Genomic DNA, 16,074 nt, shown 5'->3' with positions numbered 1-16,074 from the left:
AATGAATTTCAACCGAAATCGACTGAAATCTTATATTGGGCATGATATGAAATCATATAAAATCTCATCTTCGGAAACACCAAAATAAACAATGGAGGATATATTTAGACTCCTTGCAACCTCAGGAATACACATGACCTGAAATGAGTATAATCGGGACTCTTTACGTTGATTAATAGATTTCGACCAAAATTAACCAAAATCCTACGTTGGGCCTAATATGAACTCATATCAAGCCCCACGTGAGATTTCGGCCGATTTCGATCAATCTCAGTTGATATCCATTAATCGATATAGAGAACTTTAATTGCACTCATTTCAGTTTATGTGAATTCCTGAAATTACAAGGAGATCCAAATATGCTCTCCATTATTTATTTTGGTTTCTCCGAAAGTAGGATTTTATATCAGACCCAATGTTTGTATGATATCAACCGATTCTTTTAATAATATTTTAATACTCCCGGAGAAGCCGAAATAAATAATGGATAGTATATTTTAACTCCTTGTAATCTCAGAAATTGATAGACCTAAAATAGTTGCAATCGGAGCTCTCTAGGTCAATTAGTGGGTTTTGATCGAAACTCATTAATTCATATAGAAAGTTCTGATTATACTCATTTCAGATCTGATAGATTTTTAAAGTGATAAAGAGTTCAAATATGTTATCCATTATTATTTTTCATTTTATGAAGATATTTTAAATAACATTTGAGTACAATAAATTACATATATTACATATGAGAGAGATTAATTTTCCACTAATAGAAGGGAGGAGTGACGAGAAAAAGAGAGAAATTGAGGTTGGGTAAGAGAGATAGAATAGTAAAATTAAATAAATTAATATATCTTTTCATAATTATCAAATATAGTATAATACGTCTTTTAATTCTTGATAGATTCAAAAAACTAAATGCGCCGTAAGTAAGTTCCAGTAAGATTAATCTTGACACGGTGCAGTGATAAGAGGCTCTCGGACAGGGAACATTAACTGAAAAAACTACTGCGCTTGCGAATTTATTCGGTAAACGAATAAGAAAAAAGTCCACCCCCCGAAATTTGTTGGACCAAAAGGCGCTGCATACCTCCACTGCCATCTTGAACGCGCTGCCGAGCCGAGCTTGCACGTGGGCACTGGGGGGACACGCATTGATTAGCAACCTGCAGCTCATTCTGCGCAACGCTGCCCTGCCGCTTCGAGTTCATTGAAACAAACGCTCGACGATGGAACTGAGGTTTGCCGGCCGGTTTCATGAATTAATGCACCAGGTGATGATCAAAAACAGCTACGATATTAAACTTGTCGACGAATTCATCGTCTCCACCTCTTCCCCTTTCCACTGACAGCTAAACAATGAGCGATATATTTCGAACTTCAGAGACTTTGTAGACTCTTTAAAACCAAAGACAGCTGTTTCTGTGGATTGAATCTGGAACGTAGCTTTTGACTGGATTTGAGAATCCAATGCGGAGGGAGAAAGGTGGCTCCGAATCCAGCAACGAGCTAGCCGCCGTATACCAACTGTCTCGGCCCCTCAAACACTGGCGCGACTTCCTTCTCTTCCCTGCATTGGTCCGACCAGGCTTCTCCGTTTTACTGCCTTTTTAGATGCAGCAAACTGCAAACGTTTCTATGAAAAGAAAGGTGTTGCCTGTCTGGAGACGAACATGGGCGAGCCGCGGTACCCATGTGCACATTGCCTTCGTTGTTACATCGTGTCTACTGCTACATTGCCTTCTTCCTTTCTCAGCTTCTCTAGTTCTCTTCTCTTCACTTCACTTCGTATGGTTGTCTGCGCTCTTCGCCGCCGCCTGCTGGTGGTGGCGGCGTTCCTCCTCCTCCACTTCGCCTTTTCCGTCGAGACTGACTCCGGCGACCTGGTGGCCATGCGCACCGTCTCCCTTGCCCTCGGCGTCGACCGCTCACCTTCGCTCTCCTGGCCCCCCTCCGCCGACCCTTGCTCATCTTGGCCGGGCGTGTCCTGCTCCGGAGACGGCCGAATTGTAGCCGTCCAGGCTGGAAACCGCGGCCTCTCGGGCTTCCTCTCCCCTTCCGTTCAGAACCTCACCGCTCTCGTCCGCCTTGAGCTCCAGAGCAACCACCTCGATGGGCCCCTACCCTCCCTCGCCGGCCTTTCCTCCCTGCAGATCCTCCTTCTCCACGGCAATAATTTCTCCTCCATCCACACCTCCTTCTTCTCCGGCCTCTCCTCACTGCAGTCTGCCTACCTCGACGACAACCCCCTGTCGAACTGGCAAATCCCTGACTCGCTTCGCGACGCTGCACCTCTCGTCAATTTCTCCGCCAACAACGCTGGCGTTTTCGGGTCCCTCCCCGCCTTCTTCGCCACCGCCTTCCCCGACCTTGACCACCTCAGCCTCGCTTTCAACCATTTGTCCGGCCCTGTCCCTGGCGCCTTCGCCTCCGCCCCAATCCGCTCACTCTGGCTCAACAACCAGCAGGGAAACACACGCCTCTCCGGCGACATTGCCTTCGTCGAGAATATGACCGCTCTCGAGGAGCTCTGGCTTCATTCCAACGACTTCTCCGGGCCGTTGCCGGACTTCTCCCATCTCCCTTCACTCCGCGACCTCCAACTCCGCGACAACCGCCTCACCGGTATCGTCCCCAAATCCTTGACCCAGCTCCCGTCGCTCAGCAAAGTAACCCTCACCAACAATCTCCTCCAGGGGCCGGTGCCGGAGTTCCCTCCCTCCGTCAAGGAAGTGGATGTCGATCCAAAAGGTGAGAGCTTTTGCATTTCCACTCCTGGCGAATGCGATCCCCGCGTCAATTCTTTGCTCTCCGTTGCCAAAGGATTTGGCTACCCAGCTCGATTCGCCGAGAACTGGAAGGGGAACAACCCCTGCGGATGGTTAGGGATTAACTGCGACGACAACGGCAACATTACTGTGATCAGCTTCCAGAAGATGGGTCTCAATGGCACGATATCGTCGGAGTTTGGATCGATCACCTCTTTGCAGAAATTGTTCTTGTCAAACAACAATCTCACCGGGACAGTTCCCGATACGCTTGCAAAGTTGCCATCTTTGAAGGAATTGGATGTGTCAAACAACTCATTATGGGGGCAAGTTCCAACCTTTAGCAAGAACATCTCGGTAAACACTGCTGGGAACCAAAATATAGGGAAGAATACGATCAATGATTCCCCTGCTTCTAGCTCGGCCTCTGCCGCAGATGGCAGCACTAGTTCTGACAGATCAACTGATGCAAATAGCCAAAGTAGCAGGAAGTCTTCCCATGACCGAGGGGGCGTAATTGCCGGTTCAACGATAGCCGTGGTGCTGGGAATTTGTATCCTTGGGCTGTTGGCTATCTGCTACTCCAAGAGAAAGCAGCAAAATTTCGGTAGAGTTCAAAGCCCTAACACAACTGTGATACACCCACGTCATTCGGGATCCGACCCAGACACGATCAAGATCACCGTTGCAGGATCCAGCGTGAACGGCGGCGCAGCTGCAAGCGAGACCATTAGCCGGACGAGCAGTGGCCCAAGCGACGTCCATGTCGTCGAGTCCGGCAACATGGTGATCTCCATCCAAGTCCTTAGGAACGTGACCGATAATTTCAGCGAGGAGAATGTCCTCGGTCGCGGGGGATTCGGAACGGTGTACAAGGGCGAGTTGCATGATGGAACAAAGATCGCAGTCAAAAGGATGGAGGCGGGTGCAATGGGGACGAAGGGCTTGAATGAATTCCAATCGGAAATTGCAGTGCTCACCAAGGTCAGACATCGGAATTTGGTTTCCCTGCTCGGATATTGCTTGGACGGCAACGAGAGGCTCTTGGTCTACGAGTACATGCCGCAGGGGACTCTAAACCAGCATCTTTTTGACTGGAAGGAAGTAGGGTTGAAGAAGCCCATGGAATGGAAGAAGAGGTTAGGCATTGCACTGGATGTGGCACGGGGCGTCGAGTATTTGCACAGTTTAGCACAGCAGAGCTTCATCCACAGGGATCTGAAGCCTTCTAACATTCTCCTTGGGGATGACATGAAGGCCAAGGTTGCTGACTTTGGCCTTGTTCGACTTGCTCCGGAGGGGAAAGGCTGCTTTGTGGAGACGAGATTGGCCGGGACTTTCGGCTATCTAGCACCAGAATATGCAGGTAATCTAAGATTAGATTTGCATGATGCTTTAGATGGTTCTCATCTATTCTTCTGAATCTATTGCAGTTACAGGGCGGGTGACCACAAAAGTCGACGTATTTAGTTTTGGAGTAATTCTGATGGAGCTGATCACCGGCCGGAAGGCTCTGGATGAGACACAGCCGGAGGAGAGTATGCACTTGGTGACATGGTTCCGGAGGATACTGCTCAACAAGGATGCATTCCCTAAGGCCATTGATCAGACGATCGACCTGGACGAGGAGACCTCAGCTAGTATCAGCACGGTTGCGGAGCTCGCCGGCCACTGCTGCGCCAGGGAGCCTCACCAGAGGCCAGACATGGGGCATGCAGTCAATGTCCTCTCTTCGCTGGCGGAGCTTTGGAAGCCCTCCGATCCCGACTCAGAGGAGAGCTACGGCATCGACCTCGACATGACACTGCCCCAAGCACTGAAGAAATGGCAGGCGTTTGAGGATCGCAGTTACTTGAACGGAGCCACGAGCTCCTTCCTCGCGAGCTTGGACAACACTCGCACTAGCATTCCGACGAGGCCGCCAGGATTTGCAGATTCTTTTGCGTATGCCGATGGAAGATGATTGCATTCGCTGAGCTTTAATCCTTTCTCCTTATTTGGTTCGTGTAAGTTGAAACTATGACTGTTAGGATTGAGCTTTAATCAAACATGTGTGCTTGCTTACGACTGTAAATGAAGTTGGTTTTCGATTCGATAAGAATATAAGATTCGTCTATGTTCGAACAATTGAGGATAAAATTTTTGATAGATAAGTTTAAACAAACTTGCTTAAGAGGCCGATCGCCCTGATCCATGCCTAATGCTGTAGTCTGCTCCTCCCTGCTCGAATGGATACGTGGCCTATACATGTTCGATGAAAATGTCTCTGTTACCCATCAAACAAAATGACAATGCGTGTTCCTCAATAGCTCTGGCAGATGTACAATGCAACGGGCATCGTACCCTTTAAACTTTTCTCGTGAATGCATCCACCTTTAGCTTTTTCAGCCTCGAAGTCACTCAACAATGGTAATTTATAATTGTTTAGCTGGAAACAATTCACTTGCCAACGAGATAAGGATTCGATAATCCAGTTTGACACCCAACAACGTCGTTAGGTAATATCCTATTCTATGCCTTACACAAACGCCAGCTAAGTATAGTAGAGTAGTGGAGGTACCAACTCAACTGCATGCGTCAGTGCGCACTGTCACTGTACTTGTTTACTGAATCACGCAAAGTTTTGTAGTCATCATTATCTGTTTGATAGGACAGAATACGCCCCACAATTCATGTCCAATCACAATTCCAATTTTACAACATCATTCTAGATTATCACGTAATCGCCAGTGGAGTGCAATCTTGCACACTGACGTATATTCACAAACGATCCACCCATGGCTTACCTGCATGCCCTACACTGCCCGGTGGAGAAACTTGGGCGCACTCCACTTGTAAAGAACTCGGCCAAACACATCGTAGAATGATAAATCGGCAGTTGACCTGGTGAGCTGCACGGCCATGAAGCCTTGCCCATCGTAGAAGAATCGAAGCTTGTCTGCGTTTGGAGTGAAAACGCCCCTCCATGCCTTGGAGCCACCTCCACTAGTGAGATACTGAATTGGACTGCCAAGAACAAGAGTACATATATAGATGATGAAACCTAAATATCTATCTTCCAAAGCAGTAATTAGCTCATGAATATCTTTTTACCTGTCCTTGCTGCTGATATGCTCCAGGCAATGGTCATGGCCATTGACGTACCAATCCACACCATTGGACTTAAGAACAGGGAGTAGTAGAGCTATAAGTTCGGGTGTGTCTCCGTGTTCACTGACACTCCTCATCGTGTGGTGCCCAATAACAATCTTCCATGGTGCTGTGGATTCTTGCAGTGCTGCATCCAAGTCCTTGTGACACAACCAAAGGTCCAATCAAAGTGCTGCATCAGAGAAAATGCTCGCAATGGAGATGTAGCACAAACCTTCAGTAGAGTCGAAATGTAAGTGTCGCGAGGTGCAACTCCTCTCCAGTCATAGTGATGTTTCGTTGAGTTGGCCCAGTAAGATTTCTGAAATGGAGTTGTGTCCACGAAGAAGAAGTCCACGATCTCTGTCAAGACCTTTTTTTCTTAGCAATTTGTTATACAAAACGAGGACCAAATTTGCATGTTTAAGAGTCTCACCTGCATTCAGAACGAAGCTTCTCAAGCAGAGCCATCTGCTGTCTATGCTACGAAGAACATGACTCAGTTGTGCTAACACATTGCCTCTGTAGTCATGGTTACCCAGAACTAGCAACAAGGGGGTCGGGCAATCAGATCAAAAAGAAGATCAAATTATCGATGGATTTGATGAACTTACCACTGTACCACTGCTTTTGCAGACTGTTTGCGGTGTAAACGTTGGTGAATGACTCCTCGAATTGCTTGTCGTCGACGCCGGTGAGGCCGTCCTCGTAGAAGTTATCTCCGGTGGATATCACAAAATCGATATCCAGCTGCTCTCCGATCCTCCCCATCTAGCAAATTATTAGCAATCAGTATTTTTTTCTTGCAATTAATACAAACTTCTCTCTCTGTAATTGGGATCCAAGAAAAGTTTTCTTGCTTTCTTTTTTCATCCTCAAAAACTGCATCAGAAGCATATTCTCATCCGAGACATGAAAGGGGCGCTGGAACAGGCTGCGTGTTCCAACATCCAAAAGAACCAATCAAAGATGACCCGCACTAGCATCTCTCAATCACACAGTTGCAAGATTCCACTCGGAATAGTTATGGGAGAAAAGGTATTCTTTTTTTTTCTTTCAATTTCTTCATAACCAAAACAAAATAGAAAATAAGTTGCATCCTTTTTGTTGAAAGAAGTGAACGATCCTTTTTGCAGAGATCGAAGAAGATAAACGAAGGAGAGAGGTCTACCTGAGTCGCCACTTCCGATTGATTGAACATCCCATTCCTTCCCCAATCTCCGACGACCAATAGACTGAGCGACCCGTCGGCCTTTGGAGAGCGCTCGAACCGCTGCAACTCGGCGTAGCAAGGGACGAGCGCCGGCGCCATCGTCGCCGCGAGGAGGACGACGGTCAGCGCCACTCTTTGGATCGCGATGAATGCCATGCCTCAAGAAAGTTTCGATTTCCAAGGCGCGACTAAAGATCCGACACCGGTCGCTGGAATTGAGGCGGAACTCGGAAGGGTAGGACCAAGCTTTATAGTCGATCAAGGCGTCGAGGGACAGCCAACAGCTTGCGACGAGAAGGATCTTACTTAAAATCTAATAAACTATATGGACTAACTCGAAATATACTTGAAAAGTCTACAAGTGGGAGCAGGCCACCTAACCTAACTAGGGACCTATCCTTAAATAGTAAAGGTATGTGTTCTCAAGCGCAAAATAGTAAAAAAAAATTCCACTTTTATACTCTTTAAGGTTCTCTAGGAAGCAACAAACACTCCGTTTTCCAGCAAGAATCACCTACCCAAACCTGTACTTACCGGCCCCACACCAAGACACGAATTGAGCGAAAGGTACAGAATGTGGGAATGGCTCCGAGTAACTTCTGAAACGTGGATAGCAAGATTGGTGCAACTCCTAATTCTTGTTGACGGGCTCTCGGATAACGTAAGCGTTACAATGTTCCGCGAGGCATTTACCGTTGTAGCGTGTTTACCGTGGGCATGATCGATTTGAAATCAAAACCGGATCAAATCTGATCGCCCAAAAATAAAAAATAATAATGATAAATAATAATCTCAATTAATCTCATTAACTATATCTGAGGTGATCGATCTGGTCCCATGAAAATTTTTCATCAACCACCAGGGTAAATCGAGAAGTGTCGACGACCAATCCAGAAGTCCAGCATCCTTTGATTACGTTCCCCATTTGGAAGGAAAATTTCTATAAATATGTCATAATTGGAGTTCGAATCGCGAGTATCTGAGAGACAACCTGAATATCTTACCGTGACACCATGCCCCCGGAGACCTGACCACCAAAAACAAGAACTACAAGATAGTCTAATTTAAGATCAACAAAGTAGACGTAGGATCATACAGTCATACTAATTCTATCAATCCTATACATTGATACTAATTTAGTCTGGGCTCGTAACGTAACGTCGGATCAGGTTAAGAACAGGAGGAATGAGAGGTTTTATAATTGGTTTAGAGAAGAGGATATTCCTGGAATATTTATATGGGCAAAATTAAAACGGAATCTGAGGAATATACATTGATGTGGTGCGTTAAGAAACGTGTGTTCAATTCTTCGGACGGTGCCCTTTTCCAATGAAATACATCAATTTATAAATAATTACTTGTTTAGGTAAAAAGGTGAAGCTTACTCTTAATTATCATTTTAGTCCAACAAAAAAAACCTTTAAAAGATGTCTCAATCTCAATTAAAAAATAAAATAAATTATTTTGTAGTTCAATTTAATTAAAAATATTAAATATTAAATACCTTTATGTTAATTTAAATTATTTTAATTAAATTTAAATAAGTTTAACTAAATTGTACATAAAAGATCAATATGAAACTAGTCTTTTGCTAAACATTACCTAGCTACTTAAAATAATGAGCGAAAATTAAAAAATCATTCTATTTTTGTTTTAACATTATTTTAATGAAAAAAATATAAAATTATTTATATAGTGCGGTATGTCCACCGAAGAGAAATTGCGTTGCGTGTACGCGTGGTCAGCGGTGAAGCAAGTAATGAGTTTAAATGCGCGCGCAGACCCACGGATAACGATAGAAGTGGCGTTGAATAATTGAAATCGATTTGTCACCTCAGTTCCAGGGGAAAAAAACAAATGCCCGAGCTGACTTGACGAAGAATAATTAAAATAAAGGTAATGTTATATATATTATAATTTAATGATAAAATTTTCTAATTCATCATATTTTGACCAATAAAATTTACTGTTAAAATGATTAGTGCTAAATGATAAGAATGTAATAGGTCATAATATATGCATACATATATATATATATATATATATATATATATATATATATATATATATATATATATATATATATATATTTTAATAATATTATATTTATATATTAATTATATTCATGTATATATATGTATTATAATTTATTTTTCTAGTTCATCAGATTTTATTCACGGATCGGATCAGATCCTAATCGGATATGATCCGTAATCGGATCAATAGATCGGACTACAACTATAATATTTTATTACGTTAGTTAATTATTTAATAATTAATCAATGATTTTCTTTTGTTCTATTGTTATTTTTAATAATTAGAAGAAAGGTAAGAGACGTGGGTAAATTTATAAATTTTATAAGGAAACGTAAATAACTGAATATCACAATATCATTGATCCGGCGATAAGAATGGGGGATCCACAGATGGGGTCCCGTCCGAGCGGAGTCAGAGATTACCCAGCCAAAGGTTTGGGTTTCCGACGCCAAAGCAGAAGAACCGGAGCCGAGTGGCCGAGCGGAGGTGTCCGTTCGGCCGAGGACAGAATGGCCGAGCGGAGGTGTCCGCTCGGCCGGAATCGTGGCGAGGGAACAGTGATTAGCCGAGCGGCCTATTCGCTCGGCTCGGGATATGATATGTCAGCAAAGGCATGATGATTAGACTATACGCAAGATGACACTATTAAAGGTCCCATCATCACGTCACGGACAGGTTGATACAGTAGCAGTATGATCTTATGGATGCCCTTCTGACAGGCCCACACCTAGGCATGGTCGAAAGCAGGTGATCGCTTCGATTGGTGTGCCCAGGCTCCTTCGAGAGGTCTATATAAGGCCTCCATTTCTTCAACCAAAGGTACACAAGTCTCCATTTTCTCAGCCACTTTCTTATTCCTTCGCCTAAATTGAGCGTCGGAGGGTCGTCGCCGGGACATCCCCCCGGCTCGGTTTTGTTGCAGGTTTGCCGGAGCGCTCGAGGATCCAGCAGGGAGCGCCACATCCCCAGCGTCCATTGAGCCTGGTTCGGACAGGATCAATTTGGCGTCGTCTGTGGGAACGCACCTGCATCCGAGCAGAGGCAATGGACGAGGCAGGAAGACTACATACCGTGGCACTCTCACAAGAAAAGTTTGACGCTATAGTCGAGGCGAGGGCAGCCAAGGCAGTGGCGCAACAAAAGGAGAAAGCACAGGCTGAGCGAGCGCAACAGCAAACAACCTTGGCTTCAGCAGGCCGGGCGGCGCAAGCAGACCGCCCGGAATATGTTTCAACAGGAGGGTTCCCTCAGGCACTCTTCCGTACTTCCCCAGTCATAGGAAGGGCAAAGCTCCCCAAGCGAACGCACCACCCGAGCAGGTTCACCGACAGTTCTCTGAAGCCATACATCGGGATCCGTTACCAAAGTACTATACACCACCGCCGATCGGAGCTTACAATGGGACGACTAACCCCGACGATCACTTAGGGAAGTTCGACAGCATCGCCACCTTGCATCAGTACTCCGATGGCGTAAAGTGCCGGGTATTTCTCACCACTCTATCGGAATCTGCAGATCGGCTCTATCACTAGTTTCCCGGAGTTCCGAAAGGCATTTCTTCATCACTTTGCGAGCAGCCGACGTTATCAAAGGACAAGCGTCAGCCTGTTCACCATCAAACAAGAACCAAGAGAATCTCTCCGGGCGTATATACAGCGATTTAATCAGGTAGCGATGGACATCCCCACAGCCACCTCGGAGACAATGGTAAACGCCTTCACGCAAGGCCTCGCGGAAGGGGACTTCTTCCGCGCGCTCATTCGCAAACCGCCCAGAGACTACGACCACATGCTACACCGGGCGAATGAGTATATAAATGTGGAAGAGGCGGAGGCTGCCCGACGGAAGGAAACTCATGCCGAACGTCCGGCCCATGCCGAACGGAAGCAGCCCGCTGCCCATCAGCCACCAAGAGTTGAGGCATCCCGGGCACATCATGTGAAGTCCCCGGTGGTCCAAGAGGTAGCGGCCGAGCGGTCAAAGATGAAGAAAAAGAGGGTATGGACCCCAATGTTTTGCTCTTTCCATAATACTGACTCCCACAACACCCGCGACTGTCGGGGCCTGCCTTCAATCACCCATCCCGTACGACGGGGTGGCCCTCGTCGATCGCCTTCACCCGACCGCCGGCAGCGGCATCAAGAGTCCGGTCGGCGAACATATAGAAGATCTCCCGAACAGTGTTTCCCTCCAAGGCATGAAGATCGCTCTCGAAGGTCCAATGAGCGACCTAGGCAGTCCGCTCGGGAGGAGGAGAACAGAAACAACACCTCCCGGGGAGAAATCAATATTATTGCGGGTGGGCCGACCGGAGGAGATTCACACAGGGCGAGAAAGGCAAGCGCCCGGCAGCTCAGAATCCATGAGGTGGGTTGCAGCCAAGAAAAGGCGAGCGGACCCGAGATCAGTTTCGGGCCCAAGGATCTGGAGGGAGTTGAAGTGCCGCATGATGATGCCCTTATCATCAAAGCGGTGATAGCCAACTACACCATCCACCGTATCTTCATTGACACTGGCAGCTCGGTCAACATCATCTTCAGAAAGGCTTTTGATCAACTACAAATCGATCAAGCCGAGCTGCTGCCCATGACAACCCCCCTCTACGGGTTTACGGGCAATGAGGTTCTTCCGGTCGGACAGGTAAGACTGGCTATCTCCTTAGGGGAAGAACCGCTCCGGAGAACGAGGACAACAAACTTTGTGGTGGTCGACTCCCCTTCATCCTACAACGTGATACGGGGGCGACCAGCGTTAAGCGAATTCCGAGCTGTTGTGTCGACGTTTTTGTAGGATCGAAAAGAATTTAGATATCTCCACAATAACATGATATTGTCCACTTTGGGCCTAAGCCCTCATGGTTTTGCTCTTGGGCTCTCCCCAAAAGGCCTCAAGCCAATGGAGATATCTTTTCTCTTATAAACCCATGATCTTTCCCATGTGTTTCCAATATGGGACTATATTTGCAACCTTGCAACCCCAACAATCCCCCCCTTAAACAAAGGACCATAGGCTTCCCACGTCCGATCCTCGACCCACCAGGTCTTCCTGCCCCTCGGTCTACCCGACCTACTAGGACTTCCTGCCCCTCGGTCAACCCGACCTACTAGGACTTCCTGCCCCTCGGTCCACCCGACCTACTAGGACTTTCTTGCCTAGTCGCAACTAGGACTTCCTGCCTGGTGTCTGGTCCGCTTGATCCGAACATAGGAGCCCCCACTTTCTTTATTCGAGGTCAATATTGTACTCACATAGTTCAATCAGACCATAGCTCTTTTGCATAGTCGGTGGTTAAACCTTCTAGCAGTCCGGGCTCTGATACCAATTGTAGGATCGAAAAGAATTTAGATATCTCCACAATAGCATGATATTGTCCACTTTGGGCCTAAACCCTCATGGTTTTGCTCTTGGGCTCTCCCCAAAAGGCCTCAAGCCAATGGAGATATCTTTTCTCTTATAAACCCATGATCTTTCCCATGTGTTTCCAATATGGGACTATGTTTGCAACCTTGCAACCCCAACAGTTTTATCAGAAGATCAAATTCCCGGTCGAGGACAAAATCGGTGAAGTGCGAGGAGATCAGTTAGCCGCTCGGAAATGCTATGTGGAAATGGTCCGAGCCGAATCCAGCGCCGCGCGAAAGGCTCCACGGATCGAGGTACACGCCATAACCGAGAAACCTCCTGCTTTAATTTATGATGAAAAGGAGGAGGTTCAGATCCATCCGAGCCGATCGGAGGCTACAACCTTTATTGCCGCCGACCTGGAGGACGAACAGAAAGAAGAAGTGGTCAAATGCCTCCGGATGAACCATGACGTCTTCGCTGGTCGACGCATGAGCTGCCCTGTCTCCCCTAGCATAGCCCAACATAAGCTTCACGTCCGGCCGGCCAGTAAAACAAAGGAGAAGATATTTCAGCGCCGAGCAAAATATCATTCGCTGGAGGTAGAAAGGCTCTTAGAGGCCACCACATACGGAGGTTCAATTCCCAAGTCGGTTAGCAAATGTGGTGCTCTCTCCAAGCCGCAACAAATGGAGGTGTGCATCGACTTTAGAGATCCGAACAAAGCTTCAAGGATTTCTACCCCCCGAATCGACCAGCTCATAGATTCTACAATCGGATGCGAGCTTATATGTATCTTCTGGACGCCTACCAAGGCTATCATCAAGTGTCGCCGCCCGAGGATCGTGAAAAGTTAGCTTACATACACCGGACGGGACGACATATACGGTGATGCTGCTCGGATCAAGAATGTCGGAGCAACATATCAAAGATTGATGAATAGGGTCTTCCGCGAGCAAATCGGACACAACCTGGAGGTCTATGTAGATGACATCCTCATCAAGTCCTTCCGAGCGGCCACTTTATGCGAAGATATGGAAGAAACCTTCCATACACTCAGAAAATATGGGGTCAAGCTAAATCCTCATAAGTGTTTGTTCGGCGCCAAAGGAGGACGTTTCTTGGGCTATATTGTGACCGAACGGGGTATTGAAGCTAATCCTAGCAAGGTGAAGGCTCTTCAGGACATGCCACCGCCCAGGAAAATGAGGGAAGTACAGAGGCTGACCGGTCGGATTACAGCGCTATCACGCTTCATCTCCAAGACTGCCGACCGGAGCCTTCCGTTCTTCAAAGTCCTCCGCAAAGCTACAAAGTTCCAATGGAATGAAGACTGCGATCGGGCCTTTGAAGAACTGAAGACGTACTTAAATTCCCTACCTGTGCTGGCCAAGCCAGCTGTCGGCGAACCGTTGCACATTTACTTATCCTCAACCGAGCAGACTGTGGGATCAGGAACCTGTATATTTCCTTAGTCATATCTTGAAAGATGTTGAAACCCGCTACACCGGACTCGAGAAGTTGGCCTTTGCTCTGATCCTGGCCGCTCGGAGACTTCGTCCTTATTTCCTGGTGCACACGATTATCGTCAAGACCAATAGCCTGTTGGGACGAGTGCTTTTAAATCCATAAGCTTCCGGACGGCTCATCAAATGGACAACCGAGCTAAGCGAATTTGATATCCAATATCAACCCCGCTCGGCTATCAAGGCACAAGCCTTAGCCGATTTTGTGACGGAGGTGCAGGACCCGGAACCCGAAGCTGTGTGGAAAGTGTTCGTGGATGGATCGTCCACTAGACACGGGAGCGGTATTGGCATAGTTTTGCTGTCCCCCCAAGGAGAGTGGATGCAGCTCTCCGTCCGGCTAGATTACCGAGCGACCAACAACGAAGCAGAATATGAAGCCCTTATTGCTGGATTGCAGGCCGCTCGGCACGTTGGAGCCGTCCGGGTCATCCTCTATTCAGATTCCCAGTTGGCCGCTCAGCAAATCTCGGGGATTTTCGAGATAAATAGTACAAGGCTCAAGCTCTACGTGGAAGCTATTGAAAAACTTAAGCTCAACTTTAGGGAGGTGATTATTCAGAAGATTCCCCGGGCGGAGAATCAAGTGGCGGATGAATTGGTCCCCGGTCGGCTCTCAGAAGCCGATCGAGCAAGTATCTTTAGTAGCACATGTCGATCGGAGGGAGGGCATCACATACCCGAGCGACTGGAGGACAATTATTGTGGAGTTTTTGTGCTCGGGAGCTTCCCCCTCCGACCGGGAAGAAGCTCATTTACTAAAGAGAAGGGCTAGTCGGTTCACCCTCGTAGGAGATCAACTCTACAAGAAGGCCTTCTCCCGTCCGCTCCTAAAATGCGTCAGCTGGGAAGATGCCGAGTACATCCTTCGAGAAGTGCACCAAGGTTCGTGCGGTAGACATCCAGGCGGACGGTCGTTAACCAGGAAAATTTTGCTAGCCGGGTATTTTTGGCCAACACTTCAAAAGGATGCTGCCCGGACCGTTGCAAATTGTCTATCCTGTCAGAAGTATCACAACATGTCCCACCGACCGGCAGATGAGATGAAAGCATCAACTGTGGCCTGCCCGTTCGACCAATGGGGGATGGATATCGTGGGACCCTTCCCCATGGCTACCGGGCAGCGGAAGTTCTTATTGGTGGCGGTCGACTACTTCTCAAAATGGGTAGAAGCCGAGCCACTTGCAAAAATATCCGAGCAAATGGTTAAAAAGTTCATATGGCAAAATATCATCTGCCGCTTTGGCATCCCAAGACGACTCGTCCCCGACAACGGACGTCAATTCACTCGGAAGTGGTGCGAAAGTTATGGCATCGAGCAGCACTTCACATCGGTGGCATACCCCCAGAGTAACGGTCAGGCCGAGGTAACCAACCGAGAGATTCTCAGAATTTTACGGGCTCGACTCGACCATGAAGGAGGCAGCTGAGTAGACGAGCTGCCGGGCGTCCTGTGGGCTCTCCGCATGACACCAAAGGAGGGAACGGGCATCACTCCATTTCACTTGGTATATGGAGGCGAAGCAGTCATCCCGATTGAAGTTGGGGTGGAGTCCGTTCGGGTACAAAATTATGATGAATATAACGCCAAACGGAGGAGCATGGAGCTAGACTTGGTCGAAGAGGAAAGAGCTAAAGCGTCCGTCCGGCTGATGGCGTACCGGCAACGTATGAAACAGAACTACAACCGGCGAGTGATCCCCAGAGCCTTTCAAGTAGGCGACCTAGTCTGGAAGAAAGTCAAGCCGGTCGGAGATGTCGGCAAGTTGGAAGCTCCCTGGGCAGGACCCTTTGAAGTGGTCGAGAAGCTCCGTTCGGGCGCTTATTGTAACAACCACCCTTCTTACTACTACTCTCTAAGGGCGACCGTTACCTAACTCCTACTCTACTTACTAGTGTCACTTATGCTATTATTAGCGACACTTAGATTTATCACGGTTCAGAGAAATTCCTACCGAAAAATTTCGGCAGAGTCTCCCCTGTACCGGTGACCAAATTTATAATACACAAGATATATACACAGCCACATGCGGCTGGATCACAATTTATTCACAACCACGCAGTA

At 47.3% G+C, this 16,074-nt stretch overlaps 2 protein-coding genes across 2 annotated transcripts; one reads left to right on the top strand and one right to left on the bottom strand.

Moving 5' to 3' along the window:
* Positions 1–1,410: 1,410 nt before the first annotated feature.
* LOC122041663 (receptor protein kinase TMK1-like) lies at positions 1,411–4,889 on the top strand. Its single transcript, XM_042601426.1, has 2 exons — positions 1,411–4,128; positions 4,196–4,889. Exons 1-2 carry the CDS (start codon positions 1,668–1,670, stop codon positions 4,723–4,725), a joined length of 2,991 nt encoding a protein of 996 aa, XP_042457360.1. The 5' UTR covers positions 1,411–1,667; the 3' UTR covers positions 4,726–4,889.
* A 482-nt stretch (positions 4,890–5,371) lies between these two features.
* LOC122041662 (purple acid phosphatase 17-like) lies at positions 5,372–7,381 on the bottom strand. The gene is made up of 6 exons (XM_042601425.1): positions 7,063–7,381; positions 6,506–6,662; positions 6,328–6,435; positions 6,127–6,254; positions 5,856–6,052; positions 5,372–5,768 (listed from the first exon to the last, which is right to left on the bottom strand). The coding sequence occupies exons 1-6, from the start codon at positions 7,258–7,260 to the stop codon at positions 5,558–5,560; spliced, it is 999 nt and encodes a 332-aa protein (XP_042457359.1). The 5' UTR covers positions 7,261–7,381; the 3' UTR covers positions 5,372–5,557.
* Positions 7,382–16,074: the final 8,693 nt, after the last annotated feature.

This window comes from Zingiber officinale, chromosome 2A, assembly GCF_018446385.1.
Source record: "Zingiber officinale cultivar Zhangliang chromosome 2A, Zo_v1.1, whole genome shotgun sequence".
Taxonomy (NCBI): domain Eukaryota; kingdom Viridiplantae; phylum Streptophyta; class Magnoliopsida; order Zingiberales; family Zingiberaceae; genus Zingiber; species Zingiber officinale.
Note: the sequence above shows the minus strand (reverse complement) of the source record. Positions and strands in the feature narration are given on the sequence as shown.

What these genes read in the sequence shown, in the direction of transcription:
- LOC122041663 (XM_042601426.1), top strand. Translation starts at nt 1,668, where the DNA reads ATGGGCGAGCCGCGGTACCCATGTGCACATTGCCTTCGTTGTTACATC. An exon ending in TCTAGCACCAGAATATGCAG is followed by an intron (nt 4,129 to 4,195) that starts GTAATCTAAGAT and finishes AATCTATTGCAG; the next exon opens with TTACAGGGCGGGTGACCACA.
- LOC122041662 (XM_042601425.1), bottom strand. Translation starts at nt 7,260, where the DNA reads ATGGCATTCATCGCGATCCAAAGAGTGGCGCTGACCGTCGTCCTCCTC. An exon ending in AATCGGAAGTGGCGACTCAG is followed by an intron (nt 6,663 to 7,062) that starts GTAGACCTCTCT and finishes ATAATTTGCTAG; the next exon opens with ATGGGGAGGATCGGAGAGCA. An exon ending in GCAAAAGCAGTGGTACAGTG is followed by an intron (nt 6,436 to 6,505) that starts GTAAGTTCATCA and finishes CCTTGTTGCTAG; the next exon opens with TTCTGGGTAACCATGACTAC.